Source organism: Sceloporus occidentalis, unplaced genomic scaffold, assembly GCF_023333645.1.
Source record: "Sceloporus occidentalis isolate IW3139 unplaced genomic scaffold, rSceOcc1.0.p SCAF_122, whole genome shotgun sequence".
NCBI classification, from domain to species: domain Eukaryota; kingdom Metazoa; phylum Chordata; class Lepidosauria; order Squamata; family Phrynosomatidae; genus Sceloporus; species Sceloporus occidentalis.
The window spans coordinates 1,100,197-1,117,222 of record NW_028317102.1 but is presented as its reverse complement, the minus strand read 5'-3'; the positions used below and the strand labels follow the sequence as shown (position 1 = coordinate 1,117,222).

Here is a 17,026-nt window from a genome sequence, read left to right as displayed (position 1 = left end):
GGTTTACTAGCCAGATTTGTGTAAAAAAAAAATAAGATGTGTGAGATGAGATAGCTGGAAGGCCCCTGCACACAGCTCTTCTGGCTGTTAGTTGTGAGAGACTGCTGTGCCTCTTAACATGTGTTATGTGTGAAAAAAGTTTTGACAGTGGTGTGATGGGTGATTGTTGCACGTGGCTTTCTAGCCTGGGTGTCTGAATCTTAACTGAAAATACTCCCAAGCAGGAATGTACCAAAGGATGCGCCTGTCCTTGATGAGCCTCTCAAGAAGTGTCACCATCACTGGCAAGCCATATGCCAGGCCAGGGCAGAAAATCAAAGAGCGGAAGGTTCTTTAACCAAAAACACCACAGCAATGAACGCTCAGGTGGCTCTTAACTGGGGACTCCATAAAGACATTACAGGCTTCCTTGGAGCCACTTCTTTAAGGCTTCTTATGAGGGTTTCTTCTGTTCACACACACACTCACCCAACACTCACCCAAAAGACAGCAGCAGACACAAGAAACAGACACCGCTTTCTTGCCATCATAAGGCTTACCAAAATCTCACAATAGATATATGTGAGCCAGTTCCACTTCTGGATTACCTCTCATCCAAGAACATTCAAATCAGCAAACACTTATAAAAGAACTATTTAACCATTATTGGTTATTATTGTATCCACCTAGGAACATCTGAAAATGTTTAAGGTTGTCAACATACCTAGCTGTCTACTAAGACTCTTCTCGCGCTGCTTATAAGAGGAGTGGTGGACATGGTCATGATAAGGGGCAAGACTAACCCCAGGTAGACTTTCAAGGGGTGGGAAGGGGAGAACTGGGTCAGGGAATGATTGTGCCCCACCGCACTGTCCATGTGGACATTGAAGATAGTACAGAAAATTCCCAGTTCTGGTGACATTAAAGAGGGAAAATCTGGGTGGAAATAGACACCCGCCAGACCATTACAGTTGCAAGAAATAACTTTTTAAATTTATTTTGTTTTATAGTATCAGTACTTCAACTTCACGTTGGATTATTAATGGTTAGCCCTGAAAAGAAAGAAAGAAAGAATGAAAGAAAAAAAGAAATAAAAAAAATTAAAATAATAAAAAATAATTCCATGATAGAATGTGGCCCCATCTGGGGTACCTGGATGATTTATTTAATGCACTATAATGCAAGGGTTGTCTATCCTACGACAAGCTATTAACCCATTCTGTTCCCTGATGGTCACATCATGTCATGGGACAGAGAAACCCCTGGGGCTTTTAAGGCACATGACACACCGCCGAAGGGTTTTGATGCACTAGTTTTTGGAGTATTGGTTGAAATCCCATGAAGCAGCCTGCAGAGAGGTTAGGCCTATGTATGCCCTTTGGTCCTTAATCCTGGCTCTGGGGAGGCACTTTTAAATTCCCGGCAGCTCCAGGGATACAAAGGATTGTATTGACAAAGAATCTTATTAAGACCCTGGTGATCCTCACAATGCCGCCCTCCACGGCTGTCACGTTACTCTTAATGTTACAACAGAGATCGGACGCATGATTTACCAATTTGTGCTCAAATGGCAGAAAGCTTCAGACACCCTGGGTAGAGGCTGCTTGTGCGGGGTAATTGTATGAATTGTGAGGTTCGAGTCACTTTGGCCCTAACTGAACTCACTATTCCCTTCCCTATTTACGGGGATATATATTTTTCTGATACATTAGTAGGAGGTTGTTGTCACCCCCTGTATCTTCAGGTTACTACAGAGCTCAGCACCATACTATCAGACTCCATCGGGTCTGGGCTGCGAGAGGGCTTCACCTTTTGGCTGAGATCAGCTGAATACCTGTGAGAGAGGTATAGTTTGGTACTCTGGCTTTAAAGACCAGTAGCACATTAGAAGCCTGAGGTATCAATGGAGCCCCCAGATGAGGTCTACCCAGGCGCTTGCTGCGTGTGTTTGTTTGGGTGAAGGTCACACTTTATACTAACCCCTTGCATCAGCCGGGCCGGTAGGTTCACCATTAGTACATGGACTCCTCTTTTGCACCCTTTTTCTTATCCACACTTGGCTAGCCTACGCAATATCTATAGTACCATCCATGAGCTGGGGCCACAATGGCGTTGGGACGAAGAAAGCACAATACCTCGGGCTCTTCATACGTCCTTCGCAGATCAGTAGCTGAGGGCTATTCACGCGTAACACAGATTTATCCTAATATTGTGGCTCTTTAGTACATCTTAAAAAAATTTGAAATGCGTATTGTCTTAAATTTGGGATATTGGCAGGTATGATGTCTCATTACATTCATGTGTTTTGATGTATTGATCTATACATTATTCTGTTGGTCAGCTCGGCTAGCTTTCCATTCAGACCATTAATTCGGCAAAACCGATGCTGGGTGTCTGGTGGAAGATTATAATTGTCGGAACTATTCTCCGTTACATGAATGCAGACATTCCGCTTCATATTCAGCAGCTGCGAGAGTAACCAGAACAGCTGTGTTCATTGATAGGTAACGTTATATTCTATTCAAAGCATTCTCACACACACATTCTGGGTGCGAACATTCACATGCTGGTCATGTGTTTTCTCCCCGTCACACAAGACACTTTGATCAAACACAATGTCAGATTTGGAATCTGCATGGGAGAGGAACGTGTTGGCCCGAGGACAGCATCCCTGGGAAGGAACCTAACATTTCTAGGTATGGGGCCAATTTTTTTTGTGGTATGTTTGCTCAAGAAATATATTATACAGCTGATCCTTTGCCATGATATTTCTCTTATTATTTGATACATGGCTAATGCAGTTACTTCATCCATGGAGACGCGGCTGGTGCATTGTCTTCTCCTTCAACTGGAGATGCATCAAAATGTTATCAATTATTAAAATAGTGTATTTCTACTTTTCAGTTAAGAATAATTAGGATGATGTGAGGTCCATAAAGACATGGTTGGACGAGTCTGGTGTGGAAGAATTTACCGGCTGCACAGAGCCCCGACCTCAACCCCAGCGAACACCTTTGGGATGAACCGCAACGGAGATTATTTGCCGGGCGTCTCATCCAACATTGCCTGACCTCACAGACGCTCTACTGGATGAATGGCCACAAATTCCCACAGAAACTCCCCAAAACCTTGTGAAAATCCTTCCCAGAAGAGTGGAAGCTGCAAAAGGGGGACCAACCACCTAGTAATGTCTATGTATTATAATGTGATGTCATCAAAGTCCCTGTTGGTGTAATGGTCAGGTGTCCCAATACTTTGTATATGTATATATATACATATACATACACACCTCTACACAAACTTCTTAAGTGCTACCTATGAAGTCATAAGTTGGTAGTTTATATGTACGTTGTGGGTTATGTACAAAAAGCAATTCCGCCGCACAGTGGAGCGCTCAGCCCAGTAACCAGCAGAATGTTCCTCCAGTGTTCTCTATTTAAATAATCCTTGGTGCTTTGCAGTCAAAGTAATCAAAGTCATCAGGGAAGGCAAAGTCTCATCTTGTACTGGCCTGAGAAATCCATTCGAGAAAGGAGGCTTCTCTTTTAATCTTCTATTTGATGGAACTTAGTAAAGCTCTACAGCGGTTGAAACGATGGATAAACTAGAGACAAATTGACACGAGGAGAGCCTGCAAAACCCACAGGCATACATCCACAGCGGACACCGATACTCAGCATCCACTGGCCTGAATTAGAGTGCTAGAGAGTAGGCTACCTGATTAAAGCGCCCCGGCTAGCTCAGTCGGTGGAGCCGATACTCTTTATTATACCTCCTGGTTGCAGTGAAGGCAGCTTGAGGTCAGAAGTCTGATTTAATAACTTCAGTATTTAAAGAACGTCGGCCGCTATTTGTAAAATGCATCAGAGCTCATGCTTAATGGACACCAGAATGCATCAAAAAACACTTTTTTTTACTGTACCTTTAGGATAGATGTAACACTTTTAAAGGAATATGCAGAACGAAATTGTTACTGTAAAGCCGTCCTTGTAACTAGTTCAGAGTCACATACTGTACTCACTGAAAGTGTGAGCAATCTGTTAATGCCACCTAATTAGCCCAGGGGGCATCTACAATGTACGTTTAACTGAATCCAGGTCCAGCTAGCTTTTCACATTGGGATCTATCCACTAAAAGGGTTGTGAATTCAACTCCTTGGCTATACAGCACGAAGAGCCAATCTCAGCAAGCATCTGCGGCATGAACAATTTGGTTGGCCCTGAATAATGGTTACCGAATTCAAGCCAGTCTCATCCATTGAGTTATACATTGTGCAGGGTGGCTTCTTGCTGGAGAAACCCAACAGTGTTGGCCCTTTATAGCAAAGCGAGGAAGTTGAACCCACAAGTATCCCTTTAGAGAATTAACCCCTGGAGATTGCAGGCGAGTTGTGGCTTCACTATGCATGATGTAGAGCCGTTACTGGCTTATAACTTCAAGAATGGCTGAGGTGGCACAGCACAGATCATTTAATAAAGTGCAGAACCTCACCAGATTTAAATGCCTTCTACAAAGCGATCCAAGCTGTTCTTGGAGCTGGCACTCATAATGTAAAGCGAAGCCACTGCCATAAAACTGCAACAAATTGAAGGAGCAAATCTGAATAAACGGGTCCCTGGTTCGCTACCAGAGAACAGTCTCATCTTATGAGCATTAGAGGAACGCAGACAATTCAGGAACAGACTACAAACCCCGTTCCAGGACAAAACACCGAAACCTGTATTCATTTTACTTAAAACCGTACATTTTCAAACAACATTCACAGACAAGCAATGCACGTCACACAAGTTTATTGCTAAAAATGAATGATCTACCGAGCAATATAATTTAAAGATTTAGTTTAAAAAGAAAACAAAATGCATTTTTTTTTTCCTTTCTTCAAAACACAGGTTTGAATTTTAAGCTGGCCGCTCCAGCACCGGGTAGGTAAGTAACACATTTATGAACAGGTCCTCTACGACGAAAGAACTTAAATAAAATAAAACAATGATTGAAGTGCAGAAGACGCATCGGCCACGGTACGATCAAAGAACAGGACTTGCTTCCGTAGACTCGTTTTCTACCTCGGGGTAAGAGAAGTTCCTGATGGCTTGGAGGTTCCAACTTTGCCCCGGAGATTGTGGCAAATCCGGCAACCGCTTTCATCCATTCTGATTATTCTGCACTTGTTTTATCCGTTTACCAGCAGTCACCCAATATTTCTAGCACTTCAGGGGTTCACGCAACCGCATGAATTAAATTACCTATTTAAATAGAAATATATATACAAAAATCGGTCCATTTGCTGCACTGTGTTAAAAACGGCTCTTTATAAAATACACGTCTTGGCTCAAGATTTAGAGCCAAATTACAAAACCAGCAGGCAGGGAGATACAAGGGTATCAGAACTCTTAACAAGCCCACAGCTTTTACATGCTATTCTGTAAAATACTGTTACTTCAGCGGTAGAAAACAAAGTGGACAGAATGCTCGACAAAAAAGAAAAAAGTAGCGGCAATGCAATGCAATGTTTTTCCAACTCATCTTATAAAAAGATATAGTGTGCATTTAAGTACAAATATAAAATTATACTCGACAATTCACCCTTACACTATAGCACCCAAAGTCCACTTGTGGGCAAAATAAGTCCCTTGCTCTATATAGATACCCCCATACATCTGTCCGTTTGTTTCGTTATCATACGCCGACGGGCTCCACCGTAGGACTGTAGCACCTGTTTGTGATACTTCATGGTCACGCGACGGTGAACAGGCAGAGGCGGAACCAAATCAGATCAGTTTACAATTTCATGAACAGACATTTAGCTGTTAAGCGAGAGGTAGACACCGATTAGAAAATGGAAAGGCCCAACGTCCAACCTCCAGCGCAAGACATCGTAACCGCGTCACAAAATGCACCTGCCGCAAAAAATCCATTCGCAAGGAGTGAGCAGAACCTGCTAGTTTATTTTATAGACAAGTCCACGCTTTCTGCACAAGAACGCAGCATATCCCAACGCAAAGTTCATCAAATGGAAGGTAGAATCTAATTGATTCAGGAAAAAAAAAAAAAAAAAAAAAAGTCTCAATTGATGTTCAAATCCCAGTTTCTTGGATCTGACAATAAGAGGGCATTTCCTCAGTTTTTCTCCAGGTCAAATGGTGCGATTGGAGTAAATCCTCCACGGGTCATGTTGAAATAGGAGAGAAGAAAACATGTCAAAAACTTAAAAAAAAAAAAAAAAGAAAGAATAAGACATGAGAGCAAGCACCTTTAACACTGTTCGGAAAGTCGTCAAAGTGCGGGCAAGAACTTTATCATAAGTCTTCAGAGAGCTGCCCAAAATGCAAACAGGTGACACAAGCCAGCAGGAAAGTATATTTCTTCGTTACCACTTTGTAAAAAATGGTAGGACTTTTTTTTCTTAAAGTTTCAAATGTTAACTATGCCAGATCACAGTAGAATTCATAAGGTCCCATTTTCCAATAATGTATCAAATATTTGGCCACAATTTTGCACTCCCAGAACACACAGGCTGTTGTCCTCTTCTATTGATGTTGGGCAGAGAGGAGTGGTGGCCTTGGCTGGTCCCAGCCTCACTCCATGATGGCGCGGTAGAGCGCGGGCTCGATGTAATCTTCCCGATATCGGGAGTTGATGACTCTCTGTCTCTTCACTTCTTGTTTCACTTCCTTCTCGGTGAAGATTTCTGTGAAGCGCATGTCAGATGCCACGGACTGCGAGGGGAAAATAAAGCGGTAAGTACCGGACACAACAACAAGATCACACAGCTTTTGGGACAGAATGATCACACTACTGACGGGATTACTGCAAGACTATGCAATTCTGTGGCTTTCCCATACGGCACAGAGACCTGAGACAGCAAAAATAAGCCAAAATACATAAAGCGTGGCCAAGACAGACAAAACAAGAAATGACGTACCAAACGGGTTTTCACTTTCTTTGGCAACTCTTCGTCTAGAGTGTAAACATCATCTCGCTTCACGGCCAGCTGGGACCCATCTTCAAACTCCACCTAATCAACCAAATACAAGAAAATCATGGTTTTGTTTTCCTGTGGGCTTAGTCACGTTGAAAACCCCAAAACAGACATTACATCCGCACAATCACGTGCTTTAGTATCGGAATACCGGAGACAGCAGATAAGTAGGTCCTACAAAAAGGAACCTAGATTTTATTTTTGTACTACTACCGGTGTAAAGACTTTTCCCTTAAACTTTGTGTGTTCTGTTCTCCATCACTTACCTGATACATTTGAATGGTGTGAGATGCAACAAACTTGGCACCATAAACCAATCCATCTGTCCAGTGGACTTGCACAATGTCTCCGGCAGGAGGGGGTCCCATCGTAAGGCAGTCGCGACTCTGTAAATAGAGGAGTTAATACTTAACCCGTAAGATCTACAGGACAGTCTGTAGACTACTGTGCTATACGTCAGCGCTTATTGTATAAAAGGGGGTATATTAAGTGCAAAGGGTAGATCTGTTTCTGCAACATTATGGTTATTATTAGCACCTCCAAGGTTAAGCTTAGTCACCCAAAAACATGGAAACTGTCTATACAAAACCACACAGGAAACATCCCTCCGTCCGACTATTCTGTTTAACAGCCTTCACGGAGGAACATAGGAAACGTATTTTGAAGATAGTATAAATGTGACAAACGACAAGTTCATAGAACACATTTTAAATATAAATCTGGCATTAAGAAAAACGTAGGTGTATTTTTCCTAGGAATTTTCACAGAAAACCATGACGTGCGCTCTTACCACGATATCCTCTGGATATAAGTTATCGCTGAAGGAGCCGTCGTCAAAATTGACCTCGTAGAACGTTTCCTTGGATAGTTTGACCACCTCGCACTGATAGTATCTGCCATTTTTATGTTTGCTGATTACTGTCTGCCCAAGAACGATGTCCTTGTTTGAATCTTTTCCCTGCGAGGAGTGAAATAAGGTTACATATATGCGTTGCTGGATCAGATCAGAACGCAAAAATCAGCAGGCAGTTGATTGAGACACACAGACACCCACGAGATATAATGCAGCATTTTAAGGGACACTCCAGCCACCATACGCTCTTTAATACATAGGATCGCTGCACTAAAAAGTGCCGTGAGCATCTACAACGCTTAAACAGATCAATGGAGAATTAAGCACCCTTTTAATAATTAGGAAGTCACTTTGGTCTCGGATGTAATTTCGTGATATTTTCAAAATTAATATCAACTTAAAAAAAAAATTATTACACATGCACAAACAAACTAATTTTGGTTTATATATACAAAACGATAATGAAACAATTGCCATTCGTCCGTCTATGACCTACGTCATTGTTGGTGGATTTGTGCCTGAAACATGTTATAAAGACGACAAAGGGCCAGTCGTCGGGCTGCATCACCACCCCGGCTGCCTGGGCACAGGAGGCGTGGAAGGACGTGGGGCAGCGTCCGTGTGAACACTGAACACAGCACCCCGCAACTCTCTTTCTCCTTTTCTTGCAGAAAGCACATTTCTGGAACGGGAACACAAGGTCAGATTTGGACAGCGTTTAACATCCAGATACCGACCAACACAACCAGCCGCCAATCAAACACTTACCAGTCTAAACCTCTGCAGCGGGATTTTGCTGATATCCACCGGACTGCGCTCTGCGATGTTTACAAATTTGGCTTCTGCCACAGCCACGGCGCACATCACGTGCACCCACCTAAACACAGGCAGACAGGGGGTCAAACAACAACCACGGATCTCAATGAACACAAGTGCTAGACACAGCCCGATTCACAGATTACTTTAATATATGTAAAAAGACAACTTGTATAAATCCTTTGGCTTCTGTTAACAGGACAGAGCAGTCTAACGCAAGGTGCTATGGGGCAAAGGGGCTATTAGGCGTTTTGGGTCTAATTTTATAGATAAAGATAGCTATATAAATGAATGTTATATTCTCCCCATGACCCCACGTCATCCCATAAAGAGACTTACCGGTTATCATTAGCCTTCTGCAGAGCACCGCCTCGCAGAGAACACAGACAGCAGTCCTGGAGAGGAGAGACCAAAGAAAAAGAGAAAATAAATCAGTCTTTGGGGAACGATAAGTGGATGCGACACAAGGGAGATATTTCTACATTATTGGTTGGTTTGGCCATAGGTTGTGGCTCTTACCTCTGTTAAGGCATTCTCTTCGCACCTTGAGCAAATCCAACCGTCGACAGCTTTTTCTCGAGGCACCCCATAACAACCTGGATAGAAGACAAGTGTTTTACAGTCACTGCCGTTTAATGTGGACACATTCAGAATTTAAATAGCCCACTTTATTTATTCTTTTAATAATGCTTTGTGAATTTTGAGGAAACAGTCCATTCTTAATATGTTACAAACTGCTTAGAATGTTTCTTTGATTCTTAAATAAAACTCTGTATACAGTAAAAACGGCCAGCACTGCGTACAGTAATGGCGGTCGGCATCCACAAAAACTCAGCATTATCTAATTTTGTCCCAATAAACTGCCTTTATCTGCAGACCCGGAGGCTGCCATTGTTGTCAGTCATGGGATATTTTGGGTGGCTTTCCCCGTTTCCCTGAGCTGATGCTTTATGGCATTAAGGCGTCCAAATGGGAGATTAAGACAGATGTTCTATTCACAAAGTCATGGTGTTTATCTGGTCAACTGAGATACGATAACACATAAAAATGGCTAATATACAGCTGCCTGAAAACATTATCTAAAACCTTTAGATAGAAGAAAGAAATGTCTCAACTGAATCCTTTGCTATAGCCCCGTAATGAGGCATCAGCAGACAGACCGGGGTAAGCAGCGGGATACGTACTGGTGTGGACGCACACGCAGCAGTTTTTGCAGGTTACGAGGAGGCTTGTTCCATCTTCTTCCAGGAAAGGGGCAGAAAGGTTGAGTTCGGTGCTGCTGCTGGTGGTCGTGAAACACATCTCTGGGATAAGCGGTTTGGTCTTCATCTGGAATCCGACTGCGCTCGGGTCACATTTCACAGGAGTTTCTCCAGACTCTGACTGCAGGGCAAAATCAAAAGTCAAATCATCTCCAAATAATCTGCCACACACAAAAGGAACGGGTCAGACGCGTCGGGCAAGGGTATAACCCCAGCTCCGACCCAAAGAGCTGCCATCAAATGCCAAAGGTTTATCTTACTGGATAAGAGTAAGACTGGAAGAGCATGCAGACCGCGCAGTGCGGCGGAGAAAGGGACATCGCAATATTGAAATCTCGCTCTGCCTGGAAATTGGGAGGTTTATTCTGCCACAGTTGGGAGAGACGCTTGGCCCACGACTCCGCTTCTTCAAATTCCTCATCCATTAAAATCTGGTCCGGGACATCTAAATGGAGAGAGCAAGATTTTGTTAATCTGAGCACCGATAAAAGCTCTTACGCTGAGTAACAAAGAAAAGATTGAATATATTTTCACACAGAGAATATTAGTTTATATGGTCTATACGTATGGTTCAAAAGAGGACACCTACCTTTAACCAAAACATTTCTACTATCTAGTGAACACATGGGTTGTGAGATTTTGAACACTTACCCCCAAAGGAGGCATTCAGGTCAGTTTGCAGATCACATATTAGCCCAATCATTTTATACATTCACTGAAAGTATAGCTAACTATTTTTCTTCTCTATCCTGCAGTGGCAACCATTTCATTAAATAACGCTCGTTAGATATTCATAAATCAGAAATTACCATCATCACTGCCGCTCTCTTTCATCACCAGAGGATGGTAACGAGGAAGCTTGGACAGAGGTTGGCGGCGGCTTTTAGCGTTCATGTTCTCTTTCAGGGACTTCATGTGCTTTTTAGCAACCTGGATAACAAATTGACAGTAGATACACGTTAAAAGGAGGTTCACCCCAAAAGGCCGATCACAAAAAGCTTAAACTGTGTACTTCTAATCCGTTCTAATTCCATTTAGAACACATTAGACACACCAACTCTTACTGGATTCCCAGAATCCAATGAGATGACTCCACCTGAAACGCAGCTGGAAGAATACTTTCAGCACAATGAGACAGAATGGCATATATCAGCATGAAGGTGACTTTATGAACCTTGAAATGTTACGTATTCCGTGATGAAAATAAAGCACACGATCAGGACACTGCAGGGTATAATGCCGAGCAGAGCTTAAGTTCAGAAACGGGGATTGGTTGGGCTCGGTCTTTGCCAAAGTAGTTTCAGATACCTCTTTCAGGTCCTGCTCGGTGAAGCTGGCCATGTTGCTCGTTTTCTTTCTCACTGCCTTGTTGTCATTCCCCTTGGCGTAGCTATGAACAGAATGCTTCTTGCCGGAGTGGCCGCTCTGCTGTGCGTCGGAGTCCGTGTCTGACGAGCCCGAGCTGTCGGGGGAACTGTCCTGAGAGGAGGAGGAACACGGAGCTGAGCTCTGCCGGCTGGTCGATGGGCTGCCTGGGTTGGAAAACGCCGGATCCTGTCCTGGGAGATTGAAACTCTGAACGTTCTTAAGAGTTTCAAAAGTTTGTCCAGAGGAGCCTGCGATAAAACAAACATGTGAGGAACTACACAGCGCTGCTTATCAAACGCATTCAACAACACGGCTGTAACACACTCCATAGACAAAAGCAAGCTGAAGGGTCATACTGAGTCTTGCAAAGTTTTTGTGAGGGGCGACCAGACATGCGTAAACGTATCTTCGAGCAAGTGTTTGTGTTAGCGCAACATCTTGCGATCTACATGCAGGTGGTCTTGAGCACTCGGATTTATTCAAATGGGCTTCTTTATTAAAAAGGGAGAAAGTTTGCGTTTAAGTCTGAACTTCAATGGAATTGGGTCCACGCTACTTTTGTACAATCAACCAATCTTAACGAGAACAAAGCCCTTTCGTATTGTACTAATGGAGGTTGAGACTTTAATAGGCGAGAACAGAATGCGGAAACATCTGTACACATCTGACATAACAGCAGGTGCCATGAATAACAAAGTATGAAGGGGTTCCCCTCCAAAATAGCAGGGGGCAGCAGCAAAGCTACTTTGCCTTGTATACCGTTTTCATATATAATAATACGCATGTTCCTCATCTTAATGCCAGCTAGAAGTTATACACACATGTTTATCGGACAAGGAAAAGAATGGCAAACCCTTTAACTTCTCTGTTCACCTTACAACTGGCTTATAGCTATAACGGTCACTGACGGGCCCTCACGTCCAGTAATCTGCATCCCTGCCTTTTAACTGACGACAGTAATTCTAACACAGACTCTCTCCAGAAAGTTGTACCTGGCTCCATAGCGTCATCCGTGCCACTCTCAGCCTCTTTGACCTGTGCAACACACGGGGTGTCCACATCGCACGGCACGGGGCAGAAGTCCTCCGCAGAGAAGTCTCCACTCAGCTCCTTCGGCACCTCCAGACACACTCGGTGCCTCTTGGTTCCAATGCGGTGTTTGGCCACGCTGTAGTGATAGAGAGAGGCAGACTATGTATACCTGCAGCCTTTTAAATTGATCAGCAATCACACATAGGGAACACAAACAATATACACCGTGCATCCTCCTGAAGGTTTCTATTCACACTATTTCTGAAGGAATATAAATATAGAAAAAATAAATAAAAAACCCTACACGCTACCCCAACACTAATTTATTGAGGGCTTTAATCCCAAACCTGAGAAGCACAACACGTAGGATTTGCTATAATTATAGCAAATTATATACTAAAATATTTGGACCAGCAACTCAACACAGAATCAGAGGAATGTTGGTTAAACTTAAATATTGTTACTCACACCCTACACATTTTGTTTCAGCAAGCAACCTTTCAAATAAACCAACATTTATTTTGTTGGATTTAATTAACAAAGAAATCAGTGTGACGGGGGGGGCATTGTTAAAAAATCTGGTTTTATCTAATTTTGTTGTGTGCCATTAAGACTGAGCCATTCTATTCTTTACCAGAGGGTGTATAATTAGGAGCCAGGGTGTTTGTTTAGAAAGATAAAGCGAGAACACATAAAAAACAAGAATTGCTTAAATAGAAAAAAAAAAAAAGAAAAAAAAAAAAGTGTCTCCATTCACAAAGTTCTGTTTACAATAAGAGGTTGTTCTATTTCTTGACAAAGGCTCTCCAGCGCAGTGTAATTCAGTACCAGATTTACCTTTTTTTCTGCTCGGATTCAGTTTGGTCGTCAGTGAACTCGGCAGCCTCTGGAGTTGGCTGCGTATGGTCGATGGGGCCAACGTCTTTCCCCGATTTCCACAGTTTGTAGCGCTCAGGCTGGAATTTCCGCACAAACACATCCATGGATATTTTGACCATGTCCTTCCTGCAAGAACACTGCACACAACGCAGATGTACAAAGGGTTACATGTTGGCACATTAAATACAAAAGTTAAATAACTACCTGATCCAAGTTCAATGAGATTCTGGGTCCGTTTTATGCAAATCCCAACTTTATTTTAAGCTAGAGGCCTTCGCGTTTAAAAAGATCCACATCCCAAATAGCAAAGAATTACACCAATGTCAGACCAAAGCTCCATTCATGACGCTCACCAGAACAGCCTGCTTCCCGTACTCAATCCAGCGTAAAGTAGCAAAATTGGTGGACTCTGCACAGTTGAATCCATGGTTAAAGCCAGCGTGGTAGCCGTATGGGAAAGTGATCATAAATTCACCAGCTTCTTGAGTTATCTATAACAAAAAGCACTCAATAATAAGCCTGGATCAAACGAGGTGAGAGAGCACAGGGATCGTACAGCATCGATGTCCTTAAGGGTCAGATGTTCAATGTTTTTGCCAGACAAGCGAGCTTTCTCTAGTCAGGTTATGTATGCATGGATATTTTTATTAGATACCAACAAAGATACTTGATGCTTTTGTTATAATATAACTACCATAGTGTACAGACATTTTGAGTACAAGTCTAGCTATGATGCTGCAATTGATCCTACTCACCTTGTCAAAAGGGATGCCGTACTTCTTCAGGATAAAGGGGGAAATGAGAGTCATTTTGTGACGTAGGAAGGCTTCGCAGCTTTGAGCACTTCCAGGAAAAAAGCCTAAAGCACACAACACATGGAGTCTGTTAGAGACCGGAGAATGAGACAAACTAACTGGTAAAAATAGCCAGGTCCTGGCATCTCCCATGTAACAGAAGGAAGATTTGCCTGAACTGTCACCGACCATATTCACGGAGGATTTCTTGGTAAAGTGTTAACTTGGCGTAGAAACGTTTCATCGGATTCTACAGACAGACACTGTGCCCAAGTACTTTGCCATTTAACTAACACAGTTCTGCTGCGATAAACAGGAACACTTTCTCTAATTAGAAGAGTAGAGAAATGTATCCCTGCAACAGTTACCTTTAACATGGAACATTAGAAAGTAAAAATTGGGTAAATAAAAGGAAATTTGGATGCTAGGATCAGTAATGGACATTCAGTTTACTATTAACAATCAGATGATATTGGAATACCTTTGGCTAGCCTCTCCAGCCTTTTCCCGTGCTCAGGGGGGACAGTGTACCTAGGAGAGGGGAAAAAAGTTATTGGTTCAAGTTACAAAATAAGCAAGAGCATATTACATTTTATTTACAGAGTGACAGCACATACTGTACTATTATACGACGACCACCTTCCCATAAAGCAAATCTTACCAGGACTTGGGTTCACCAAAATGCAAGTAATTGATGCTGTAAAGATCCATATCTTCAGTATGCCAGGCGAATGAGGTTTTCCACATGCCAAAGTACAGGTAGGGCGTGTTTACTCCTTCTATGGTTATCCCACTCTCCCTCTCCACCACATCCAGAATCGTGTTCAGACGCCCAATGTTCCACTCTTCAATGCCCTTTGGGATGAAACAGACCACGGTAAGAGCAAGCTACATGGTAGCAGCACACGGCATCACACGAGGTACCGCTAGAGTCAAATTAACCAACATTGCCTATTCCTGAAACGCATATAAAACAATTAGGGCGAAGATCTAATGGTCAAATTCAATCATTTTAACTATAAAATGCTGGGGAATTTCACAAGTGAATTTAATTTACGGATCAAACAGAGGGTATACACAGCATACATAACACCGTGCCATCATTTAAGAGCCGCTCAACTTTAGTTCTCCCGTATAATCCCAAAACATGCTTCGGAAATCGCTGGGACGACGTCAGGGTCAAGTACCTTGTCATACAAAGAACCGTTCACGTCTGCACCATAGATGGGGGCGTTGAATGTCAGATTTTTCCAGTACTTGCGTTCCAAGTCTTCAAAGTCTGCGTAGCGGGGAGTGCAGTACCTGCAGCAATAAGCATTGAGAGATGACCAGGAAGAACACAGCAAGCCGGATAAGCCACACAATACGCCTTGCTCCAAGAAGATGCTTTCTTATGTTATTATTTCATCAATGCCAGCTCAATGTGTATCCTCGTACGCAACACCTAAAAAGCCACTTAGCAGGAATGATTTTGTCTGCAGGCTGAATGTCTAACAGTAAATGAGCATTTGGTAGAATGAATGAATTGAAAATAAACACGTAAAAGTGTATAATTTAAGTGAGAAGAGGTTATTGCTCCTTTGAACAGAATGTAGAATTTATATGAAGGGGAAAAACAAAATAAGGCTGAAGGTGTAGAGCAGTGATTCTCAACCTTCCTAATGCCGCAACCCTTTAATACAGTTCCTCATGTTGTGGTGACCCCCAGTCATAAAATTCTGATATGCAGGATGTATTTTCATTGTTACAAACTGAACATAATTAAAGCATAGCAATTAATCACAAAAACAATATGTAATTATATATTGTGAAATATTTGTTTTCCGATTGTCTTAGGTGACCCCTGTGAAAGGGTCTGTCGACCCACAGGTTGAGAACCGCTGGGGTAGAGCATGTCGGAATGCTTTTAATCAAGGCCACCCAACATAGATCTGCGGCAGAGTTGGATGTACAGCGGGCCTTTAACACAAGAAGATAAAATATAGTTGAGCTTTAAGGAAGGGAAGTTAAAGGCTGTAGACTAAGTTCTTTAATGTTAATTTACAAAGTGCCAACATATTATGTGGTGCTGTACGACTGGTTCCTAAATGTCTCATTGTAAACTTGGCACTCAAGCAAGCATTTATTTTAAGAGCTTATAGTCTAAATACTGCAACATGGCGCACTGGCCCATTCTTAAGAGAAATCACATTTCATAGTACATCGAGTTCCACCACCGGCTCTTACTTGTCATTATTAGCAATTCGCCGAAACTCTTTGACGGTCATCGGTTTCTTCTGGATGTTATACTGAGTGAAGAGTCCAGACTGGCCGGTGACCACCTGCTGAATCGGGGCTGGAATAACCAGATCGTCCAAATCGTCGTAACAGGTTCGCGGCTTCCATCCCTTCGGAGGAACAACCTGCAAGAATATTTCGAAAGCTCTGAGCACTGCAGAAGCACGCGCATGACAACGGGAAACAAGGAGCTGAGCAGGGATCAAACCACCGGTGTACAGCTTTGAATCAGCGTTGACTGACAGGTCAGCACTAAGGTGCGCTTTACCCACCTTTGCCAACCCAGCGCGGTGCGCTCCTTGCGACTCAATGTAAGCAATGTAACGCTTGAAGTTGCGAAACTCTTCCGTGGTCGGGTAGAACGTCATGATCCTTGAGCCGGGGTTGGGGTTGTCATTTTCGCCAGCCATCCTGGCGTCAAAGCCTCCAGGGCTCTTCAAAACCTCAGAAGAAATCGAGCCTGCGATACAACAGATAAAAAAAAAAAAGATGTAAACTTGATATGTTTGTGTATTTATATTAGTGCTAAATGACTAAGAGTTACATCACATCTTCAAACAATCTAAAATAACATTTTAAAACCAAAAGGTCTATCCCAGATTTTTAAAAAAATATTTAGCCTGCAAACCATAAGATATAAAACTACATTTAATGACACATGTACACACATTATATTTACATACACACATATATATATATATATATATATATATACACACACACACACACACACACACACACACATACATACATGTATATACATACGCCATTAAAGTCAGCATCTGGC

General features: G+C 42.6%; 1 protein-coding gene across 1 annotated transcript; it reads right to left on the bottom strand.

The window, feature by feature from the left end:
- Positions 1-6,554: 6,554 nt before the first annotated feature.
- LOC149282141 (lysine-specific demethylase 4A-like) lies at positions 6,555-16,649 on the bottom strand. Its single transcript, XM_089498546.1, has 21 exons — positions 16,512-16,649; positions 16,189-16,364; positions 15,150-15,264; positions 14,624-14,817; positions 14,444-14,493; positions 13,924-14,027; positions 13,522-13,659; positions 13,127-13,305; positions 12,250-12,425; positions 11,198-11,505; positions 10,699-10,819; positions 10,150-10,334; positions 9,812-10,010; positions 9,147-9,223; positions 8,967-9,022; positions 8,580-8,688; positions 8,308-8,493; positions 7,749-7,916; positions 7,225-7,344; positions 6,902-6,994; positions 6,555-6,695 (listed from the first exon to the last, which is right to left on the bottom strand). The coding sequence occupies exons 1-21, from the start codon at positions 16,647-16,649 to the stop codon at positions 6,555-6,557; spliced, it is 3,033 nt and encodes a 1,010-aa protein (XP_089354672.1).
- Positions 16,650-17,026: the final 377 nt, after the last annotated feature.

Excerpts from the sequence above, each read along its gene's own strand:
- LOC149282141 (XM_089498546.1), bottom strand. The coding sequence starts at position 16,649 with ATGGCTGGCGAAAATGACAACCCCAACCCCGGCTCAAGGATCATGACG. Across the intron at positions 16,365-16,511 it reads ACCGCGCTGGGTTGGCAAAG|GTTGTTCCTCCGAAGGGATG; the intron begins GTGGGTAAAGCG and ends ATATTCTTGCAG. Across the intron at positions 6,696-6,901 it reads AGAAAGTGAAAACCCGTTTG|TCCGTGGCATCTGACATGCG; the intron begins GTACGTCATTTC and ends TTCCCCTCGCAG.